This window comes from Nipponia nippon, unplaced genomic scaffold, assembly GCF_047370975.1.
Source record: "Nipponia nippon isolate SJK-2023a ecotype South Korea unplaced genomic scaffold, ASM4737097v1 scaffold_2, whole genome shotgun sequence".
In the NCBI taxonomy this organism is placed as follows: Eukaryota; Metazoa; Chordata; class Aves; order Pelecaniformes; family Threskiornithidae; genus Nipponia; species Nipponia nippon.
Window position 1 is genome coordinate 131136263 of NW_028262336.1, and position 23193 is coordinate 131159455.

General features: G+C 47.9%; 1 protein-coding gene, 1 long non-coding RNA gene and 1 pseudogene across 4 annotated transcripts; all 3 read left to right on the forward strand.

Moving 5' to 3' along the window:
* Nucleotides 1-58: 58 nt before the first annotated feature.
* On the forward strand, nt 59-8277 carry LOC104014839 (folate receptor gamma). Of its 3 annotated transcripts, XM_087759598.1 has the most exons (6): nt 4678-4823; nt 5508-5582; nt 5731-5915; nt 6593-6781; nt 7144-7279; nt 7542-8277. In XM_087759598.1, the coding sequence occupies exons 3-6, from the start codon at nt 5778-5780 to the stop codon at nt 7901-7903; spliced, it is 825 nt and encodes a 274-aa protein (XP_087615724.1). In that variant the 5' UTR covers nt 4678-4823; nt 5508-5582; nt 5731-5777; the 3' UTR covers nt 7904-8277. The 3 variants fall into 3 exon arrangements, with proteins under 3 accessions (XP_087615725.1, XP_009465794.2, XP_087615724.1); XM_087759599.1 differs by lacking the exons at nt 4678-4823; nt 5508-5582 and adding an exon at nt 59-303; XM_009467519.2 differs by lacking the exon at nt 5508-5582 and having other exon boundaries at nt 4665-4823.
* Nucleotides 8278-9429: 1152 nt separating this feature from the next.
* On the forward strand, nt 9430-11440 carry LOC148055977 (olfactory receptor 51Q1-like; annotated as a pseudogene).
* Nucleotides 11441-13851: 2411 nt separating this feature from the next.
* LOC148055978 (uncharacterized) lies at nt 13852-23105 on the forward strand. The gene is made up of 5 exons (XR_015704828.1): nt 13852-14472; nt 14590-14843; nt 16077-16361; nt 22056-22124; nt 22851-23105. It is a non-coding gene; the product is annotated as an uncharacterized LOC148055978 (long non-coding RNA).
* The last annotated feature ends 88 nt before the right edge of the window (nt 23106-23193 follow it).

Sequence of the window (23193 nt, forward strand, 5' to 3'; positions counted from 1 at the left end):
CACATCCAGATAACGTCACCGTGCTAACACAAATCTACTGCAGAAGAGTCAAAATACAGAATTTGGCAGTTGGATGAACTTAGCAGTTTTCTTCAGCTTTTCTCCTGAGCTGCCTTCCCCCTGCGTTTCCCCGGCACTCCCGTGCGCGCGTGGGTTTATTTTCCCAGCCTGTGTGTTCAGAGGCCAATTTCCATCTTGTTTTGTCGCTCCCAAGGAGATTCTGCCCCTACCGCGGGTCCGAGACAACGTGTCTGTAGCCTCCGGTGGGAAGTCCCTGAGGCTTTTGAGACATTTCATTGTCAGGTAGGAACTTTAATTTTTAAGAAAGATCACTCTGTCGCTCTGTCTTCATTCACATGTCTCTCACTATCATTTCCCTTTCTTTTTTTACTCCTTCCTTGCTTTCTATTCTCAGGTTTTTCTTCTTTCTTGGCTCACATATAACTTAATTCCATATTTGTAGCCTCTTCATTCAGGGATATTAAAGTACTTTATCAAAAAGAGGCAGTTTCTCTTCCTAACCTTCCAGCAAGCAGAACGTGTGAGTGTGTTACCCAGTAAAATAAATAATTGGATTTTTTGTTGCAGAGCAGCAGCAGAACAAATTAGCCTTTGCAGTCTCTCTACCTGTATCTGCCGTCTCTCCACCATCACCTCCTCACCTCGAGGTACCTGAGTGCCCAGCATCCTTTCAAACAGCAAACGTAACTCCTTTTCTCATCTGAGCTATCCACCTAGACAGACTTATATTGCTTATTCTCCACGAGCAATGTTAGCAACGTCCAGTGACCTGAAAGTTCACCAAGCTGCCCTGGTGTGCAGGGGCCCAGAAAACTTCTTATTCCCTGTTAGAAGACCAAGAGATCTGAGAGTTGTCTCATTTAATCTCCAATTTCAGTTTTAACGACCACCTTCAAAATCCTAAAGTTTTAGACAACAAAAATTTTGATGGATGGAACAATTAAGTATGTGAAATGAAAAGTCTGAAGCAACAATATCTGTCCAATGTAAAATATATCACCTTTTTCCCCTTTCCTTCTATGTGCATCAAGAAATCCCCTGCTTAAACTCACTTTTAAAATGCATTTTAGCAATTTTTTTCAGGGAAAGGAAGAAAACATTACATGTTTTCTCAGGGACCCTGGAGTTATCTCTGCTCTTCTTGTAGCCAAATGCTGGTTCACTGCTGAAGGACTCCAGGACCGAGATGCAGCTCCAGCATGAGATGGTTAAACATGGGTGCCTCTGCGGAGGCATCTCCTTGTACTGGTGGTGGGTGTCTCTCTGCAAGGGTCCCCATCTGCACAGGGCATTCCAGACCCCAGCGGCTGGTGGCTACCCAGGGCTCAGCTTGGTTGCCTCCCCTTGCTGCTGAGTCCCATTCAAGATGTCCTCAGCATCCGCCTGACTGGGCAGCTGTGACACAGGTCCTGCACACTGACCCCCTTGCCCAGTACCATGGCATGGCCACTGCTGGCCGCGGGCTTTGTACTGAGTTTGCAAGGTCTCAGGACTGAGGCGTGCCAGATTTGCTCTCTTTGAACTTGTCCTGACCTGCCTGGAGCTTTCTTTTTACCAGATTTAGCAGTAATGGCAATTTTTATTCTGACTACAGCTATGGCTTTTTTACTTACCATTGTATGGTGCAACCATAGTTTCAGTTTTATGCAGACAGTAGCAAAAAGTAGCTACTCTGTGCCGAATGAGAGATTTATGACTTTAATGTAATGGCGTAGTGCTGAGAAATACGCATCTGGCAGGATGGCAGGGGCCTTGAGAAGTGGGGACACAGGATGAGGCGTAGAGGACTGCAGGCACGAGGTGATAAGACATGGGGCACAGGCTGGTACTGGAGACCTCATGGCTATAAGCAACTCAGGAATGGTCAGTTAAAGAAATGCAAGCTCGGAGCTGGACAAAAATGGTTTTGGGTGACAAAGAGAGCAAAGAACGAGTATCTAACATGCATAAAATGCAACGTATTTAGGAAATCTGTACGTATCGTGGACTTGCAGACCAATGAAGAGAAAGCAAGGTGTAAAAGCATGTTATCAAACATAACAAAGACACAAAATGGACCCTAGAGTGAGGAAGAAGAAGCCATGAACATCAATATCATACTCCCTGTGAAGGATTCCAGATTTTGATGACTTGATGTAACATCCACCACCACCACCAAACTGAAGTCACCAACCTTAGGACCCAGAGGAGCAGTGAAAGGGTGAGCATGACCCCAGGGACGAGGTAGAAATGGGGAAGTGTGTGTATGACAATCTTAATTGATTATTATTATTATCATCATCATCATCATTATTATCATTATTATTATTATTACTACTACTACTACTTCTTTTTCCATAGAGAAATATTAATTTCTTTCTCTTTTTCTGTAATAACTGGATCTGGACTAACAATGATTCTTGTATTAGCCTGTTTTCAATTACACTAACAACTCATTCTTGCCTTTATACATAAAGTGCATTTGCTTTTTGCCTGTAAATGAGACTCGGATCGTAACAACACACACAGCCGTCTGTAGCAGTGGCAGTGGGAAGCCACATGGGACACCGTCAGGCATCTCCGGTGAGATCTGTGATCTCCGGTGGCACTAAGCAACGATGCGTAGGCAAGTGCACTGAGCTCCCGGCTAATGCAGACCCTGGGGTGCCCAGAGGCACGCAGCACACCCTAAAGCAGTTACCCAGCAGTTGCTCACCCAAATCTGACCCCAGGGAAGAAGCATCCAAAGCAATTCGATCCCAGACCCTGGAGATAGGTTGCACGAGGCAAATCAGCTGGATAGAGCAAATGCAGATGCACCCAGCCACCCACCCATCTGATTAAGTATGAGGATATGGGCAGGACTACAGTGAGAGGGAGAGAGTTTCCCAGTTTTCTGCACTGTCACCTGTACAAATACCCCCTGCAAGGACATCTCCATGTTCACATGGGACACCTTAAAACGCTTTCTAGAGGGACTGGGCGATCCACACAGCCATGAACATAGTATCTGTGTGGGAAAAGGTCGCAGAAAATGGAATAGGCTGAATCCATAGGCACACGGAGAAGCACGCCACGTGGGAAAAGGGTCAGTATGGCTCTTCTGACGTGCAAACAAGACTCCCTAACATATTGCAAGTCCTCCAAGGGCTGGAAAGGATTCTGGCTGGGGCAGATCCAGGTGATAGAGTCTACCTGGATTCCCAAGGGCTCTGAGCGAGGTCCCCACCAAAGGTCATCAGATAAGCAGCCATGAAATGAGAGTAAAGTTCCAGACATCACTGAACAATTGAATCATACAATAAAGGTGCATGGCTATCCTTTACAGTGAACCCCTACAGGAATCTGTACTGGGATTTCTGCTTTTCAATGAACTTTTTCTGGGAAACGCAGGGGAAAACAGCACGGCAACCAAGTTTCTGATGATTCTAAATTCCTCCAGGAACAGGAGGACCATCTGCGAAAATCTGCAGAAGACCCTGATAAGACTGAGTCACTGAACAATTAAACAACAGATAAAAAAAAAAAGCAGTTGAGATAAAACATACAGTGATGCACTTGGGGAAAAAATGGAACACTTCAGATACAAAATGACAGGCTGGTGGCTAGCAATTATCTCTCAGGAACAAGCTGTCACAGTTATGATAGTGTTACAACAACACAGTTCAGCGATCGGCAGTTCCAAAAACAAACTAGATATTAGAAATTCCTAGGCAAGGACCAGAAAACAAGGCCAGGACAGCGCTGTGCATCCGAAATACCGCCGCAGTCCTGATGCCTCAGGGAGCAAAATACTTGTCATGGGAAATGAGTGAGCAAGACCGTGGCTTCGCTGGAAAGAGGCAACGGAGGGGAGATATGACAGAGGTGGCAAAGGCCCAAAGATGAGTGGGGGAAGATCTGCTCACTGTCACTTCCAATACGAGCGCTAGAAGCCCGAGAAATTAAAACAGCACGCAGCTGGTTCAGAATGAACACACAGAGGTCATTATTCATGCAGCATGTCATTAGGCTGTGGAAATCACTAAAGCAGGGTCTCCTAGAGCCTGAAGTGTCCATGCATTAAATTTAGGAAGATGAGCTCCTTAGGCAAGTGAGTTCATCACCAAAACATCAGTGATGTGATTGAAGAAAAGAGCAAAACAGCCCCCAAACCTGTGCTGTTCCAGGAGGAAGACTCTGCCCCTTTGCTGAGGGTGAGGGCTTTCCACGGGGCCTTGTGAGCAAACCCTAGCTTTTAGCTTTTGCAACAAGGTGCACTGTTTCCCCTCATCAGCCAGCATTCATTTTTTGTGTTGGGAGTTATTCTTCTTCCTTCTGAGACAATAGCACTTATTCCTGCCTGTCATTTTTTTGTGATGAGCATTAGCCCTGTTGTATTTATTCTTGGCGTACGGCAGAATCCTGGATCTGTCCCTCCTTGGCTTTTTTGTCTCATGCAATGGTGCAAATTTGATTTAGAATCATTTACGTCTTCTCCAACCTAAACGATTCTAAATTGAAACTGGAGTGAGTAGAGGAAAAAGGCCTTGTTACGAATGGTCAAGGCTGATAAGAGACCTGCTTTGACAAAAACACCAGATTGTTTCCCAGGCAAGAGGGTGCTGCTTGTAAAGGAGGCTGGACAAGCTGGTTATCACCAAAACAACTGCTTCTAAGGTAACAAATGCTGGCAGAAGTTAAACCTCATTAAACGTATTAGGAGGGCACTTTCAAGTGCCAGCACCTGTGTTAGAAGGGTTTCCTATTAAAGCTGACCCCAGGAAGCTGCTGTGCTGAGTGTTTTTAAGGTGTTATAAAGGATTTAGAGGCTATCTGGGCTGGTAAGGTTGATTTTGTGTTGGGGTTTTGGGGTTTTTTAGTGTTTTTTTGTTGGTTACATATACATAGTTATGATGCAAGTTAGTGACTTCCTAGTCCTCAGATTTATGTGTCTGCTTCCTTAGTTCTGTAATTGCTGTCTTCTGTGTTGTTTTATGCTATTTTAATGCTGTAAATAGTTTGTCTTGCGCCTGTGTTTTGCAAAGTGCTTCTTAAAAGGTGATTGGGTTTTTGGGGGGTTGGGGAGGGGTGTTTTCTTGGGTTTTGTTTGTTTTTAGTAAACTACTATAAAAGTCCTATCAGCCTCTAGGTGGGCAGAGAAGGCTAAGGTGTGATTATTTGAAGTGTCTTTTATTGCTCAAGTCAGGTCTCCTTTGGAGACCTCAGGTGTGGGTCTCCAAAGGCACAGATGCAGATAAACCAAAGAAAATGCCTTCCTCTCCTAATATGCTCTTAAAAACAAGGTGGGCCTCCTGCAGTTCATGGTCCACACAAGGTGTCAGTGTGCTAGTGCGCTTAACTACCTCCTCTGGACCACTAGCTAGAGAGATCCCTTAACTAGTAATGTCTAGTTGCAGAAGGTTTGGGAGCTGAAAGTTCTGCACTGAAGCAGTGGGGTGGCTTAATATAAAAGCCCCCCCTCCCCAGTTTGAATGGGTCTCACACAGCATTCTCTTCTTGATCAGGGATGTTTGAGGTTAACTGTTGAACAGGCCAAGCACTAAGAGGGCTGTTTGTTTCTGCGCTGTTGAGGACAACAGGTAGCTGACCTCCCAGCCTTGCCTGGAGGGGGGGCTGCGCTTGCGTCCTTGCTGCTGTTGTGTGTGCCTGGAGTGCCTGGCCCTCACAGCGCCTTGGTTACTGCTGCTCGTGGCAAAACCTCTCCCGTGCTGTCCTCTTTCTGTGCAGCTCTGTAACTTCCTCGCTCCCCTGATCCAACTGGGCTGGCTGTGGGGATGGGAGTGGGGCAGGTGCTGCTTGTGCTGTTGGCTGCCTCCGCGGTGATGCCTGTGAAGGACCCATTGCTGAACATCTGTATGGATGCCAAACACCACAAAACCAAGCCTGGCCCAGAGGGGATGCTGCATGACCAGGTATGACTGCTGATGTGTTAGGTGGGATTGTCTGGGTCCCCTGTGCCTACCTCCCTAGGTGACAGGGGCTGGTTTGTACTTTGGGCTTAGCAACCACTTGCCTGAGGAAGAAAGCCTGTGCTGGGTATGAGGCCTGTTAGTTTGCTGTCTTCTTCTAGCAAATGGCTAGGGCAGATGCAGTGGTATGGAGCTTTCTGTCAGCTCTCTGTCACCCCTCTTTAACCAGGAGGCTTCCCCTTCCCAAAGCTTAGGTACCCCAGATCAGAACAAGGTAAAGGATGGCAAGGAAAGACACTTTCATCTGCTCCCTCTCAGTGTTAGAGATTCTTCTTGCTAATTGAAGAGCTCTGCCCCCAGGTCCTTGGTGGGGATGGGGCTAAGAGCAAGCCAGGGTGCAAGAGAAGGGAGTTTGTTTCTATTCCTCAGGCTGGCACTAATTCCTGGTGAGGATCTGACCTTAGGAGTCCTCCTCCTGCTCTTCCTCCAACTTTACCTTGCTGCAGCCCTGAACTCTTCAGTCTACGGTGGCCAAGGGTTTGCTGGAGGAGAGAAAATCATCTTGCTGCTGAAGGCTTCTTGCTGTAGGCTATGCAGGGAGCTGGCACCTGCAGCATCCTCTGACTCCCTTGAGCTGCTGCCTGCCCTCCCTGACCAGCCTGTGTCTTGCTCTGTTGTAGTGTGCTCCCTGGAAGGACAATGCCTGCTGCACAGCCAACACCAGTTCAGAAGCCCACAAGGACCAATCCAACCTGTACAACTTCAACTGGAACCATTGTGGGCTGATGCCACCCAAGTGCAAGCGCCACTTCATCCAGGACACGTGCTTGTATGAGTGCTCACCCAACTTGGGGCCCTGGATTGATCAGGTAGGATCAGATCTGCTGTGATTAAGACAACAGGGCTTGTGCTGGCCACACGATATGTTATACGCTGGTCCCCCATGTAGTATACTCCTGGCATGTATAGGAGTGAGCTTTCTAGGGACGCTGCAAACTTTCCTACTGGGTGGAAAGATTCAAAGGACTTTGCCAGCCTCTGCTTAGGTAATCAGACAGGCTGATGGAAGAATTGCTTGCTGTCAAGGCATGCCTCTGCTGGGGCTGCAACTCTTCTGAGATCAGCTCTGAAGCCCAATGGAGGGGGCCGAGGGGGAATCTGGGATGTGGCAGATCCTGCCCCTTAACTTTCAGGGGCCAGCATCGGTGTGCATGGTCCTGTTTTCTTGCAGGCTGACAGCAGCTGGCGTCGGGAGAGGATTCTTCATGTGCCACTCTGCAAAGAGGACTGCGAGGAGTGGTGGGAGGATTGCAAGGACTATGTCACGTGCAAAGAGAACTGGCACAAGGGCTGGAACTGGGCAACAGGTTGGTGGGCTGTGTGGAGCAAGCTTCTCACCCCTGCAGGCAAGCCCCGGGCAGTGTCGCTGCTGCCTGCCTGGCGGCTGGAGCCAAGACCCCTGATTGCTCTTGCCTGTCTGTGGGGTTGCTGACTAGAAGGTGGCCAAGCCACCTTCCATCAGCTAAGATGCAGTGATGGGCTGTGGGCAGGTGGCCTGCTCCTCCCAGCTGAAAGGACACAAGTGAAGTGTGCTAGCTCACGTTGCTTTCTGGTGCTGTCTGTCTTCAGGAACAAACCGCTGTCCTTGGGGCTCCATGTGCAGACCCTTCAGCCAAGTCTTCCCCCGACCAAAAGACCTGTGTGAGAAAATCTGGTCCAACTCCTACAAGTACACCACAGAGCACCGGGGCAGCGGGCGCTGCATCCAGATGTGGTTTGACCCTGCCCAGGGAAATCCCAATGTGGCTGTGGCAAAGTACTATGCTTGGAAAAAGAGATCCTCCCCTGCTTGGATGGAGAATGTGACTCCTGAGACTGACAAAGCTGTGTGTGTTCTGCCATGGCCTGTCCTGGTCCTGCTGCTTCTGGCCCTCCTGGTGGTCCCTGAGGGAGCTGGGGGCTGTGGATCCCATGGGTGGGGGTCCCTGTGACTGCTCCCTGCAGGGACATGGCTTGGACTGCTCCAGCTGCCCTACAAGAGGAGCTGGCATAGGTAACTTAAGTCTGTCTGTCCCAACTGGTCACACACCCCAGTAGGCGCTCTGCATGAGTTATGTTGTTGTACCTTGACACCTGCCTCTACTTTCAGCTGCTGGCAGAGGCAGTTACTTCCTTGCCATCCTAGGAAGGGCAATACTGTGTGTCTTTGCTCTGATGTAGGAGCTCCTTCACATCTGTTCCCACCTCATGGCTGTGTGCTGAGTTGGCAGTGCTTGTTCAAGGCCCTCAGCTGGGCTCTGGTCTTTCAGACTGCTCTGAATCCCTGAAGGGTGGGGATGATAATAAAATACTCTTCTGAATCAGCCTTGCTGTACTGAAGTTAAGTATGATTGAGGAGGTAGAAGTGCTCTGGGGGTGGAACAAGGCTGCTGGACTGGGTGGTGGTGGGTGTGGGGATCTGTACATGTAGGAGTCTGCCTGGGGGTAGCGAAGATGTAGCCTCCTGGGTAGATGTAGATCTCCTGGGTCCTGATGACTCAGCCGCTGTGCTCTGCCCCATCCTGCTGGAGGAGCGCGGAGTTGCCTGTGTGTCCACACTGGGACTCCTGCTGCAGAACACAGCTAGCCATGAGAGGCATCTGTAATATCTCCTCCCTAGCCACAGTCACTCTTCCGTGCTTCTTCCTCTTCCCTCTGAGCCAGGCCTCTCAAAGCTGGGTGCAGGAGCAGCCTGACCTCCTGTGCATGGATTGCTGGAGCTAATAGCAAATTGCTGCTGCAGCCCGGTGCAAGTGGCAACTGCTTTTCCAGCCCAGCAAGTGCCTCTGAGGAGCATCTTAGCAGAACTGCCCTTGTCCTGCAGCTGTCCAGAGACTGTATGTGGACAGTTCCCTCTCCTTTGCTACAGCTGTGCAGTGCAGGTTGACTGGTACAGCTTTCCTCCTCCTGCCGATGACCTGGTTTTGGCTGTATAGCTGTGTTGCTTCAAAACTTTCTCTTCCCCTGGGGGCAATGGTTCACAGCCTCCCACATGGGACTTGCAGATGTCACAAGTAGCTGTGTAAAGGCTCACTGCTGTACTTATTTTTTTTTTTTTCTTCCTCAGAAGCGAAAACAAGCCTCTGGTGAAACTTTGCCATTCCTTTCAAAAGTTGCTAAAGGGGAGAGCAATGGGGAAATGCACAGGGCTGCTGAGGTTAGGCAAAGGCCACAGCTGTCCAGTCTGCAGAGCTTTTATAGTATTTCAAATACTTTAAGGAGCCTTTAGATCAAAGCAGCTATTCCCAGAAGTTTTTCTGGTTTATTGGATTTTTAAAATGCTCCTAATAATACAGCCTCTGTTGTAGCTGGTTACTTATTCCTTGAGATGAAACACAGAAGTACTTTTTTCTTTCCCTCAAACTTCAACATGTCTGCAAAAGCTGAAGCTGTCCTAGGACTGACCCCGGCTTAAAGTCAAAAATGTCTTCTCGCCCACGTGTGGGGTATGGGTTTGCCCTGCCTGACCTGGCTAGGGATGGGGAAGAGGAAGCACCTGGAGCCGATTCCTGTGACATCGATCTCCATAAAGGACAAAAATAAAACAACTGTAAAGGTGAGGCTGCTTGAGTTTAAGGAAAAGCCTGTTCAGGCAGCTCCCACTGTCCACAGGCTCGTTGTCTATGCAGGTTCTGGTCAGCTCTGCCACTGTGCCTCACATAATGCTCAGGTCCTTGTCTCTCAGAAGCATATGGGGATCCCCTTCAGGGCTGGTGTGAAGTCCTCCTGCACCGCACCAATGTGAAAACCCTGCCTGCAGGCCCGTCCCTGGAGGGAGAGCTGACCTTGCTGTTTCCAGCCACTCAGTTTTATGCTTTGAAGGTTGCTTTGGGGGATTAGTTGCAAGTGATACTGCAGCCAGCATCTCTTCTTTATGAAAAACTTCCAGTTGCAGACACTTGTTCCATGGACACTTCACCAGTCCTGTTGGTACTGTTCCCATGCTTGGCAATGGTAGGATAATTTTGCCTATTGCAAGCTACTCTGAGATCTGGGCAAGCTGGTCTGCAGAACAATTAGTTCCTCTTTCCCTCTGTCCCTTGATTCTTGCTGGAAGAGAATCGTGTTGCTAAGACTGCCAACAGCAGCATAATTGTTCTTGCTTCCCAGGCTAGGCTGCACCCTTGAATTCTTTCTGTGAGGTAGAGAGAGGGGATCTTCATTTAAAATGCCCTGTAGCGATGGTACTGCAGAGCATTTATGTTACAGCATGACATTATGGAACAGCAGGGGCTTGCAGATCATCAGTGTTAATCCTGATTGGCATTGATGGGATGGAAGACAGTTGCAGCTTGCCCTCCATCCTATTTTCTTCTGCTTATCTTCTGTCACTTGTGGGAACTGCACAACCCTGTTTGTCACCAGGACTGACTTAAGCCTCTGTGAGCCCTTGTATCAAGTCCTATCCGTGCTGTTATCACCAGTTTGGGTTTGTCTCTAGAATACCAACAGTAATGAGTGTTTTGTGGTTTAATGCCAGGCAGGTTAGTCTTGACGCTTGGGTTGCTCAACCTTTTTTTAATTCATTCTTTCTCCTTTATGGAGTCCTTTATGCCTCCAGCCATGATCTTTGATCGCTATGTGGCCATCTACTACCTGCTGAGATACTCCTCCATGCTCACCAGTGCCAGGGTAGGCAGACTCAGGGTGGTGTCCTGGGCTGGTCCAGGTGTCTCATCAAGCATTCCTCCACTTCTGCAATTAAGGTTACCATTACTGTCTGCATCAGGACCTGATCAAGCTGGCATGTATAGACACTGCATTCAGTAACTGGTATGGCTTTGCTGTAGCCGTTCTCTTTCTGACTTTTGATCTCATCCTCATTTTCATGCCATATATTGCTAGGGCCATTCTGAGCATCATAACCCAGAGGGAGCATCTCAAGGCTTTGAACAACTGCCTGTCCCACATCCTGGCAGTCCTGATCCTGGTTGTCTTGTCCATGGTTTGCTGGTATGCTTCCCCTCTCATTCGCATCATGGACAACGTCTACCTGCTGTTCCCCCCCCCCCCCATACTAAACCCTGTCATCTACAGCATAAAAACTAAAGAGATCCACAGGATCTGCCTCTCGGAGGCAGCTCTGCCCGAGACACAGCAACTTCTGACCTGAGGGAGCAGCTGAGGGGATGGAGTGACTGCAGTTTAGAGGCAGCTCAGCTCTGTTGTTGCTTTAGCATTTCCTTGCATTGTGGATGTTTTGGATGGGGACTTCTTGAGTTATCATGTGGTATCCGCTGGGCTATGCAGTGATTTGTTGTGCCTGGTGAGCAGAGTCAGCAACTCAATGTTATTACGTGAGCTGGGATCATTCATTGGGTACTATAGAAAGGTTTTGCTTTATGAAGCTATTCTAGAAAAAGGCATCCTTGAAGAGAAGAGGCTGATTAGATCAGCTGTCCATCTCATCACAGTCTAAGTTCATCTGCTCAGCCCTGAGTTGAGCTAAAAGGCCAAATGTTTCACCTTTGCTGTTCTCTGTACTTGATTGTTTCTTGTGATACGACTCTGCAATCTTTTGTGTATTAATCCTAGTATGCTAAATATCACTGTTCACTCATTATTTCAATGATACTGTTTTCAAAGAAAATCTCTTGAAGTCCAGAAATTGAGAGAACTGAAGAGAATTTTTACAAATAGCAAAACCACCCAGCTTATGAAGGTTTAGCTCCTTAACCATTGGAACAGTCACTGCCTCCATCTGCAAGTCTTTCCTCTACATAGCAAACGCTGACTGCTGAGTCTGCAATGGGGAAGCGCTGACCTTGCACTGCTCATGATATCCTGAAACATCAGCCTGGCCCAACATTGCCTCACTGTCTTTGTCTACCCCTTTCTGCTGCTCACTGTCCCACTGGGGTGAACCAGACTGAGGAGCTCCCCCAATGTCTCTGCTAGAGCAGCTGTGAGTTGTGTTGCAGGAGGGCTGAGGCTCTGCTTCAGCAAAGAGCTCCTGTAATCTGTGCTGCAGATCACCAGCTAATTGGTTTCATCTCTGTAGCCCTGTTCTGGGGCCTGTGCACATCACCTCACTTCATGTTCTCCTCACATGAGTTATCACTTAGCTGGAGCTAGAAATTATTCCTCTCCCTCTGACCAATGCACTTGCATTTGTCCAGCAGCTCTCGGAGCATGCAGGGGCCAAGGGCTTCTGCTGTCCCTGTGCCCATCTCATCAGGGTTTGCTGTGGCTGACAGCATCTTTCAGCTTTCCCTTGGCTCTGTCCCAGGCTGCGTGCTTGGTGGGTGCTCTTCACGTGGGACACACACCTTACCAGGTGCCCCTTTGTGCAACGAATAACATCCATTTTCTTTCTGTATCCTCAAGGATCAAGATGAATTAGGGCAAGATCTGGGTGATGTTTTCTTTGCCACCACACATTAATTTGGATCATCCTGGATACTGTGGGCATGCTGGGCTGACGGTTCCAAATCCCTCTGAAAACATCCCGGGCAATGTTGCTGTGTGGGTTGGGGCTCACTGGGTCAGGAAGAGGTTCAGCTGTGGCATGGGTCTCCTTAATCACACTGCAGAGAGGACTGGGACTTGCATCTCCCTCCTGTTCCACAGCCCTTCAGGGACTCCTTGGAAGAGCCTGTAAACACCTCCAGGATCTGCTCAGGCAGCCGATCCTTCACAGGCAGCTCCCTGCCAGCCCCTCCAGCCGGGACCCTCCTTCCTCACAGGAGCAGGGCACCAGGATCACAGCATCATAAAGTCAAAGAATCATGTCGGTTGGGAAGGGAGGTCTGGGGGCTTGTGGTCCAACGCCCCACTCAAACCACAGTCCTTTGGAGTGAGATATTTGACACGTAACACATTTTTAACAACATCTCTGAGCCTATTCAGGCTCTTCACAAGTCATTGCCTTTAAAAAAATAAAGAAGTCCATTTTCATGCCCTCTCCTTTGCCAGCTCACCAGTCTGTCTGGGCCGTTCAGGGATGAGTTGCAGGGTCGTGGGGAGGTGGCAGGGGCATACTGGCCCTGTGGCTGTTTACCACAGCATTCCCAGGCTGTAGCAGTGTGTCCCTCTGCTCAGCACGAAGCCGCGTACGAGGGCAGTGCAAGCTCCCGGCTGGGCTCATGCCAAGCCAGGCCATCGCTTGGTGACCTGGTTCTGCCACCCTGAAAGCACATGCAGGAGCCCTCCCGATGTCCCATGCAGCTGTTGCCTGGCCTGTGTCCCCTTTCTGCGGACCCAGCAATCTGCAGGCTGTTGGCAGCAGCGTCTCAAGAGGGGCCGGGCGGGCTGCTGCAGGCTTGCCTGCTGTTTGTGACCGGGCTGGCCCGTTCCCCAGGGCTAGCACAGGAATGCTGGAGCTGGCCCGAAAGCGGGGTCGTTCGCCCGGTGTGCAGACGCCAATTAACACAAAGAGCAGAGGTATTTTAGTTCATGTCTGCACAGAGATGGGTGCTAGGTGGTGAATCCACAAAGCTAACACACCTTTGTACAAAACTACAGAATATTTATTTTGCTACATGGTTAGTATAATCCCGCCTAATTTTACACTTATTGGTTAGTGATTAGCATTTCATACACTATCGGTTTAGTACATTAAAATTAGCCTCGCTTGCTATGCGAATTAGCATGCATGCTCCGTTCAGGTGGGGGGGCAAGTCTTTTCGGTCCTCACCTGAGTCGGTGGTCACGATCTCCCCTCGCCACATTTACCTTTCACCCAGTTACTGCAGTTTTATCAGAATTCATGTTTTCTGGCCACCATCCAGCCTTTGGTGCCAAGATGTTCCCTTTCATCAGTCCAGTAGCTCTTCTTCAAGGGTATAGCTGTTATTTTTCCACAATTTGTTAATTAAACAAATACTCTCATATCTTTTATCTCCCTCCCAAATTCCTTTCCAGAGCACAGGTGGTTTATAGTTCTGCTCAGTGGAAAATTTTCACTTTCTGCAGGCTATCACTGGGTTGCCCATGGGGCTTTCACAGAACAGTTACAAGCAGCCATGTACTGGCAGACCAGTGAGGGAGGCTGGCAGTGACTCCCTACTCTCTTCCCGAACCCTGCTCGCCCAGCAGATCTTCAGGAAGGTCTGGGCTGCAAGGTGAAAGCATCAGGCTAGAAGAAGGAGCTCTTCCTACCGCATTTTCATGCTGGATCCTGCTGCTCTGTCTTCTGGCACTCTCCTCACCATAGACAGGCTGCGTGAGCAAGTTCCTGGAGGACCTTCTCCCCACTTAGGATACCTGTACTAATTCCTGTCGCTGGCAGTGGTGTTCCCATCGTCAGAGAGGTGGAGACTGTACACCTGCGGGGGGTTCAGGTACCTGCCTGCTCCGCGTGACGACAGCCATGGCTGCGGGGTGTTGGCAACTCAAGCTTGCAGTGTCCCCCCTCATTTTCTTGGAGGGGGACCTGATCTTGGAGGCAGATTTCCAGTCCTGTCCAAAATGCCTCTGCTTACAGACCGTGCGCTGCTGCTGCTGCTGCTGCATCTTCAGGCTGGGAATCTCCTCTTTTCCACACAGCTTTTCTGGACCATGATTTCTTATACTGAGTAAGGTAAATTGCCTGTGCTTTCCAGTGCCTTGGTCCAGGGCATGAGGAGCACTGATTCCCCCCAGTCCAAGTGCACAGCAGCATCACCCCACTTCCCCATCTGCTCTTGCTCTCTCACAGGGTGCTTCCAAGCTGTCTGCGGGTTTGTTTCTTCTCCTTTTTATGGAGTTTTGGATGCATGTATGTAACTGATTACTGCAGCCTGAGAGGTCCCTGCTGTGGTTACATACAAGCCAAGATCACCTGGAAGGAAGGCTCTGCGTTGGATGTGGTTCCTGGGTCTCAGGAGCTAACTGCAAGAGCTGAAGAGCAGAGCGGGGACATCAGCCAGCGGGGGATGTTTGACTCCTTTTGCTCTCCAGCCAAGAGAGAAGGTAACCAGTAAAGTTGACAAGATACTGCTGTAGCTCTGGCTATGATGGTCTGCTACAAGTTCGTAACATCTCTTTTTGTCCTCCTAATATAGAATACAATAGAATATTTCAGTTGGAAGGGACCTACAATGCTAATCTAGTTCAACTTCTATTCATAAAAGAAAGCCATGCCTTGGGGCACACAAAGCTTTCTGCATGTCTCATAGAGAAGCCAGATGCTCAAACTGGGGAGTAGAGGCAGAACATGGCTGGGAGGAGCCCAGTGCACAGCGAGACCCCACAGAGATGTAAAGGAGGAGCCCCAGCACAGCAGAGGCTTCCAGTCCTGAGCATCAACCCACGGGTAAGCACTTGCATGCCAGGCGGCTGGCAGTGCCCTTTCCACTGCAAGGGCAGCACGGAGACCAGGAATGCCACCAGCTTTACCTGTGGACGTTTGTCTGTAAGGCTCCTGGTCAGACAGGCTGCTGGAGAGGCTGGCCTCTGACCAAAGGAGCTCTCTTCTCACAGCCTACATGCAAGGCACAGAGGGAAAATAACTCTCCTATGAGCCCTCTGCCAGAGGACCTTATCCAGCACCCTGGGCAGTCGGCACAGAGATGCCTGTTGCTCTGTCTGGCTCTGCAGCAAGTGCTGGCCAAAGCAGGGGTGACAAAGGAGGGGTCAGCTGTGCTGGTAGGAAGCTCTGCGGGTGCTGCCGGTGCTCCCCAGGGGCTCCACGGGCTGCTCCATGCACTGCACCAATGTGTAAGAGGGAACTTTTCTCACCCAACTGTAGACCTACTGCCAAGACCATAGTCTTTGTCCAAATCCTTAGAGCAGGAAAACTGCAAGAGCTCTTTGGTGCCAATCACTGAACTAAGGTTTTTGTAAAATAGTGATATGACACAGGTACAGTTTTCAAATCTCCCATGTTTTGTATGTGCAGAACTATTTTTATAAGCAGCATAGTCTCTCTGAAAACTACATTACAATGCTCATGTGATACAGAGAAGGAGAACCCCAAAATGAGCTGCTTTATAGATGTCTTCTGTGTATGACCTTACCTTAAGATAACTGAGCACCCATCTGCTGGGGTCTCCAGCACCTGAAGTTTGTGGCGTCTGGTCCATGTCCCTATTTGACATCTGTGTTCTTTCAGCTTTGGCTTCACATCTGTCACATTTACATGTGTTTGCTATGTCCTCTTAGACTTGTTACTTTGATTTCTTTGATATTTCTTTTTCACTGCAGGTAATCTTTGGTACCTCATGTCTCTCAAGAAGTCCACCTCCACACCAGTCACATTTATCCTTACGGGCATCTGAGGGCTGGAAACTGTCAGCATCTCTTCCCTTCACCTTCATTTGTGTTGTGTCACTTCTGGGGAACATCACGATCCTGTTTGTTGCAAGGACTGATCCGAGCCTCCACAAGCCCACATACCAATTCCTATCCATGCTGGCCACCACCAGTTTGGGTTTGTCTCCGTCTACAACGCCAACTGTGATGAGTGTATTCTGGTTTGATGCCAGGCAGGTTAGTCTTGATATTTTCTTTTCTCAGTCTTTTTTAACTCATTCATCCTCATTCTTGGAGTCTTCTGTGCTTCTGGCCATGGCCTTTGATCGTTATGTTGCCATCTGCTACCCGTGGAAATACTCCTCCGTCCTCACCAGTGCCAGGATAGGCAGGATCGGGCTGGCTGCCCTGTGCAGACGTGCCTTACCAACTGTCCCCCCATTTGTGGTATTAAAAGGATTGCCCTTCTGTCAGTCCCATGTCCCCTCCCACGCCTACTATCTGCATCAGGACCTGATCAAGCTGGTGTGTGCAGACATCACATCAATAACTGGCACGGCTTCGCTTTAGCCAGTCTCTTTCTGACGTTAGTCCCCATGCTCATCTTTCTGTCATATATACCGATTGCTAGGGCCATTCTGAGCATCGCGTCCCAGAGGGAACATCTCAAGCTTTGAACAACTGCCTGTCCGGTATCCTGGCAGTCCTGAACCTGTACATCCCCGTGGTTGGCTTGTCCATGGTTGACCGGTATGGCCAGCATGCTTGCCTTCTCACTCACGGTCAATGTCCACCTGCCGGTCCTTCCCATGCTGAACCCCATCATCTATGGCATAAAAATGAAACAGTTCTGCAGGAGCATCCTCATGGTCCTCTTGCCGGGGTATCCCTGTATGAGGCAAGGACAGGTCACAGCTGCGGGACGAGCCCTGGTATGACGTACCTGTGTGCCACGGGCCCAGTCAACATCTTAAATGCATGCGTCTTCCCACTGCGCATCCTCTGGGTGAAAATGCTTCCAACATTAGTGATATACCCTGTGATTCATTAGGGGCTCTGCTGACTGAGTCTACATGCAAGGATAGCTGACAATGTCTGCTCAGGTGACCAAAAGGCCAGACAGAGACCAGACGGGCAGTGACAAGGTGGGGAAAACCAACCAGGCTCATTCCTCTACACCTACTGCTCCTAAGACCATCAAAGGCGTTGGTTCAGCCATTGTCCCTGTTTGGAAACTAGAGCAATTCATCAGAAGAAACTCTCTCCAGGACACTATGCAAATTCCTGGATTATTGCCTGAACGGGTATAGGATTTTTGTGGGGTGCCTGCAGGAGAATTTGAGGATTGAACAAGAGAATTATGGAACTGTGCAGGATTTATCATGGGATGTTTAGCGGAAGGGCTGACAGCAGGAATTATTGGGAATTATTAAGGGATTATTAAAGGAATGTGTGTGTTTGCGGGTATGCGCAATCCACCAGTGAACTTCTGGCCAAAGCAGAGAGCAAGGAGGGTGAGGGGTCTGGGGTTTGGGGTCTGGAGGTCTGGATTAAAGGGACCAGGGGTCTGGGAGATATGTATAGGAGAGACCAAGGGTTGGGAGAAGCTTCCAGAGAGATGGTCTGTAGTGGGGTCCCTGCACTGCTGTCCATAGAAACAGGTCTGAGCAATTCATGCTGTCGGTGTGGGTCCACCCCTGTCCACCACATTGGGGCACCATGAACATAGCCACCAAACAGGCTCTGAAAATCCCAGCCTGGAAATCCCCTGAGCCAGCAGTCAGGCTCGAGGTGGGCAGTGTTTTGACAGTGAGCTCAGATGAAAAGGAAAAAAGAAAAAAGCCCCATTTGAGGCAGTCAGACAATGTCTCAGGAGGGCAGCCAGGCAGCAAGCAGGCGTCGGGACGAGGTGGGCGTGGGGGTCGGGAAAATGGGGGCTGCTTTTGCACACTGACTCCTTTGGAAATGTCAAGATATTCAGGGAAATGCCAGTGCAGCGGAGATGTCAAAGAAAGGTTTGCCGAGGGCGAGAGGAAGACGAAAGGGCAGCGAGCACGTCCACAGCAGTCTGAGCAGTGTGGGTGCTCTCCCTCTCGCCTCCGACTGCAGATGAGCTGCTGCTTCTCCATCCGCCGGGGAGAGCTGAAGTGCCCCGGGCTGGGGCAGATCTGGAAACACCTGGCTCCACAGGCGATTTTATGGGGTGCAGAAGAGGAAGGTCAGTGAATCGGGCTGTGTTAGAGGTTGCACTTCAGTTTGTGCAGCTTTCCGAAAGGATGGGATGATCGCTGGAGACCTTGCAGGACAACAGATTCTAGGGGTTGAGTATTTTCAGTAATTTCTCCCAAATCTGATTGGTTTTCATCCCAGAAATGGTGGGGTTTAGTGCAGGTGGAAGCTGCACACACAGGTTGTCCAGGAAAATGTGAAGAGGCTGAGGAATGCTGTGCCCAAACCGATGGGTTGAAAACGAGAAGGCGGCTGGTCTGCAAAAGACTGCTGTGACCCAGGTCGTTGGATGAGAAATGTTTTGGGGACGTTGTTAGAGCTGAGGATGAGACCGGCAGCACAGAGGGGATGATGAGCACAGTCTTGGCCAGGCTGTGCCCCGCAAGGATGGCCAGGAGTGGAGCCGCAGTGGTGGCCAGCGCTGCAGCGTGCCGGAGCAGGAGGGGATGGAGAGCCAGAGGTGGGCAGCTGCCAGTAGGGAGAGAGAATTTGGTAGCAAGATGAAGAGCAACTTCTTGGTCTCAGCTCTGCCCCAAAATACCTTTCACTCTGCTGTGATCTTTGGCTTTTGTCTAGGGCTTATGGCTTTGCCCAACCAAGAGCTCTATAGACATGTACAGGAATATTAAATTTCCTCTGGGGTCCATGGTAATTATTTCAAGGAAAGCAGCAGTGCCACTGAACAGAGCTACAACTTTTTAAAGATCTTTATTCTGTAGGGGTTTTATTTGCTTTTTTTTGTTTGCTTGTTTGTTTTTTGGAGTTGAAAGCACTAGACTTCAGCAAAGTGGACTTGGTAAAACTGAGATAGTGATATCTCATGAGGAAAATGTCTAGGAGCATATTTTTTGGGATGCTATGCAGTTCATTAAAGATGCAATAAAAAGAGCATTTTTTTTTTTCAAACCCTGTCAGTAGAATGAATAAGCAAGAAGGACTCTAAAAATCATCATGCATAAATCACCACCTTTGCAGTGAGCCCTAGCATGAGAAAGTAAACATGAGCTTTTGAGCTTGGTCAAACTAGGAATGATTTACAGAAAGAAATAGCAAGAGCATATAAAGCAAAAACAGAAAGGAAGGGGAAGGCAAAAAGAAATTTGCATTTAGTTAGACACATAGATTAATGTAAGAATTGCTTTGTTATTCAAATGCTAGGGAAGCATATTGAATGATGAATGATATGAACATGCATGACATTTATCAATTTTTTAAATTACAAATTATTTTTCCCTGAAATAGTCTAAAATCAGCAGCAAAGTAAGAAATCAGGAGAACCAGGAAAAAAAAAAAGTTTGAAAGTTAAGAAAACAGGTGGCTTTAAATTACAAGGGCAGTGTAAGGGCAGGGTGACGTTCCCCTTAGAGCACGTAGAGAGCGGGCAGGAGCAGTCCAAAGGTTGTTGGCAGATATCTATGAGAATGAACGGAAGATAAATGAGAAAGAAAACCGGGCTGGAAGAAGGTAGCCCTAGGGCCTGACTTCAGAAAGGTGGAAAAGGGTGAAGAAGCCATAGGGAATTAGAAACCAGTCAGAGTAACATTTATTTCCTGAAAAATACTGAAACAGACAAACCAAATATTTATGGAGCACGTATGGCGTATCAAGGAAATAAGTAGCAGTGACCATGAATTTCTTAGGAACAAATTGTGACAAAGCAATCTAATTTTTCCCTTAGATGGGGCAACACGCCTTGCTGACAGGGAAGAAACAGAAAATTAAATCTACCTTGACTGTAATTATGCTTTTGACACATTTCACATAATATATTCAGAAACAAGAAAGGGGAGAATGATCTAAATGAAACCACCACAGAGTGGAGGCAAAACTCATTGGAAAAAAGACTTTTTCAAAGAAAAGTTATCAATTATTCATTGTCAAAGATGAAGCAAACAGGGATTTGAAGGGAGCTATCTTATTTCTGCAGTTATTCACTTTTTTCGTTAATGAGCTTTTAAGAAAATAGAGATTTCTTTGGGTCTGAATGTAGTCATTGTTATGTCACTTTGGGTACATAGATCTGATCTTGCTTACAAGATCTGGCCTTTAATCAGTGTATTCCATATGAATGTACCAGGCCGACGTCTTCTTTATTATTCTGCCTGACTATTTAAAATTTTGTGTCTAACTCCAGCATCCTTCTGGCGATCGGATAGGGATACTGCTTATTAATTTGTCAGTGAGAACAAGGCAGGAGGGCTGAAAGTACAATGGGGAGAAGGCTGAAATTCAGAACTGTCCTGACACGCTGGATGTGAAACTAGAAATACAATTCACGCTGTTGGGCTGGTAGGAATGGGAGGATTTATGTCAGTAAACACTAGTACCAAACTGGTTAGTCTGGCAGTAATATTAACCTACAGGGGGTTTTATATTACTTTTTCACAATAGAAATAGAGTAGCACCTCTGTAACAAAGCTTTGGGAAGTACCAGAGATGACAAGGCAAACATTAGTCAACAATGTCACGCTTTGCTAAAGTAAACAAGAAAATAAAACCTAAAGTGAAGACTATGTCAGAAAGTATGAGTAGGAGTGTTGTACCCAGGGCACGCAGAGTAGCACTGCCGTTCTTCTCAGCACCAAACCCACAGGTGGGGGCACCTTCTGTAAAGGAACACAAAGACCCGTTAGCAAAAGGAGAGCAACAAAATCATTCAAAGTCCACAGAATATGAAGCATGATGACTCCTTTCATGCGTGACATTTTTTGGAGAGGTATGGAGGTGCCATCCAGGAATGTTAGAACAGATTTACTAAATACCCTTCTGGGTTGGTTTGGGTAAGCTGGTGCCTTTTAGGGTGGCAGATGGACTACAAGATCTCTTGAAGTTCCTTCTATTCCTACTTTTCCTGTTTCCATTGAAAATTTCACATTAGATGTATATTTTACACCACTGTCCTATGCACCTTATTTGTTGTGTGTGTATTTTGATATTCCTTATCTACATATAGGATAGCATCTTCTGCCTAGTGAGATGCTGATTTCCACTAAGCAGTGATATAGGGGTTTGAATTCTTTGGTATTATTTCAGTAATATTAAATATTTGGTTCTTGGTAGAGACCCACCATCACTCTTGGCCTTGCTGTATTTTTGTCAGCAAATTGCATAGGCAGATTGGATTTCTCAGCTGCTAAACATAAAGGTGTATTTGTTTGTTTATCTTGAACATCCTGGGTTTAAGCCAGACTTTGCACCCCATGAGTCTCTCACCCAGGCTCAGTCTGAGGACCCGACTGACTTTGAGCAGAAATGTTATTACAGTAATATTATGTGTTGTTATTGGATGCACACAGAGTTTCCCATCGGAAAACCCCCTGCAGACAAGGTATCCCCTTCTGACCCCTCTCTCTGTGAAGCCATGAGGACCCCTAAAAGCACAAATGGTAAAGTAGAGAGGGGTAGTAGCTGAGTGGGATCAGAGGCTGTTATTTACATCAGCACATTTTATAGAAAGAAGGCTCTTCTGCAAGCTTCATCTTCCAACTACATCCTTGGGGCTAATAAAAGAGATTATCTCTCTTCTGAAACAAAAGGCAGGGTCAGCCGGCTAACATCTGATAAAACCACATTTTTCAGAAAACTGCGTCATTAATGGTTGTTGTTTGCTGGAGGTAAAAATGGCCCAGCATTAAAGCAATCAGCTTTTCAAAAAAATTATACATGACCATTTTCTAATACTGAATCCATTGCTCCCAATAGCAAAACTGTGTCCTCCTGATGAATGAAGATGAAATAATTACTGATGTGGAAGCTATCCTTTTCTAATGGGTGAGTCACCTTGATCTGATGACTGTCAGTGTCAGGGGCACTGCACAGGTCAGCAATAAATGTCGTTGGGGCCCCACAAGGGTTTATTTCCCAGAACTTGGAGTAATTATGAGATAAGTTGGATAATAACATCACACATCATGCTGACCACTTGGACAGAGATCATCCTTCAGCTGGATATGTCATTGCACCTGGAAGGAGAGGCAAAAATAGCAGTTAAGCATTGAATTTGAAAGTGGCCAAAAGCAGGTTTTCTGTACCCAAGGAAGTGCTTCAGAAAACTCACCCCACTATCTTAAACATGCTCTTACTATCCAATATCTCTTCTGTTTTCTCAGCAGATGGGTTTGCTTCAGTACTGCCTGTTTCTTGACAGATTTAACTAACACATAGCAGGGAAACTTCTCCCTTGGTTCTGTCAACTAGCACTAGCAGCCCCCAGTCTGGCTGTCAGAGCAAATTACACTGAGCACTCAGGTTATTGAATATGGCCCAAATCTTAGTATCCCATATGCAAAACAATGGGTGTTCATTGCTCCAGGAGGAGCAATACACTCTGTGACTACCCAGTTCAGTTTGGGTCACAGAACAACCTAGAAGGGTATGAATTCCAGCCCAGCAAAAGTGAAGGTCTTGATTTCCAAAATGGGAACGTGGTTAAAAAGAAAAGCCTAGGAACAATGTGAATGTGCCCTGGTTTTGAGATTTTTTTTTCCCTTGTGCCAGGTGCCATCTGGGATTTTCCTGGAGGTTTCCCTAGTCCTGGACACTTGAGAGTCCAACTCTGCTGTGCTCCGCTTCCCAGCTTCTGCTTTTTAGAGTGGCTCTTCTCCTGGGTTACACTGGGGAACTACTTATCCAGTCACAGCTGAATGCACCTTCGGCAGATCGTAAAGTCACCGATTTGAACAAACAGGCTGAAAACAGGAACACACACATTCGTGGTGCATAGATCCACCGACGTCTACTAACTGTGCTTGGGACAAAAGGGCCAGCTTGTGAGGCTTCTGCATCATAGTGTGGCAGATGCTGTACTCTCATTTTCCTGTCAATAAATTATGATAGAAAT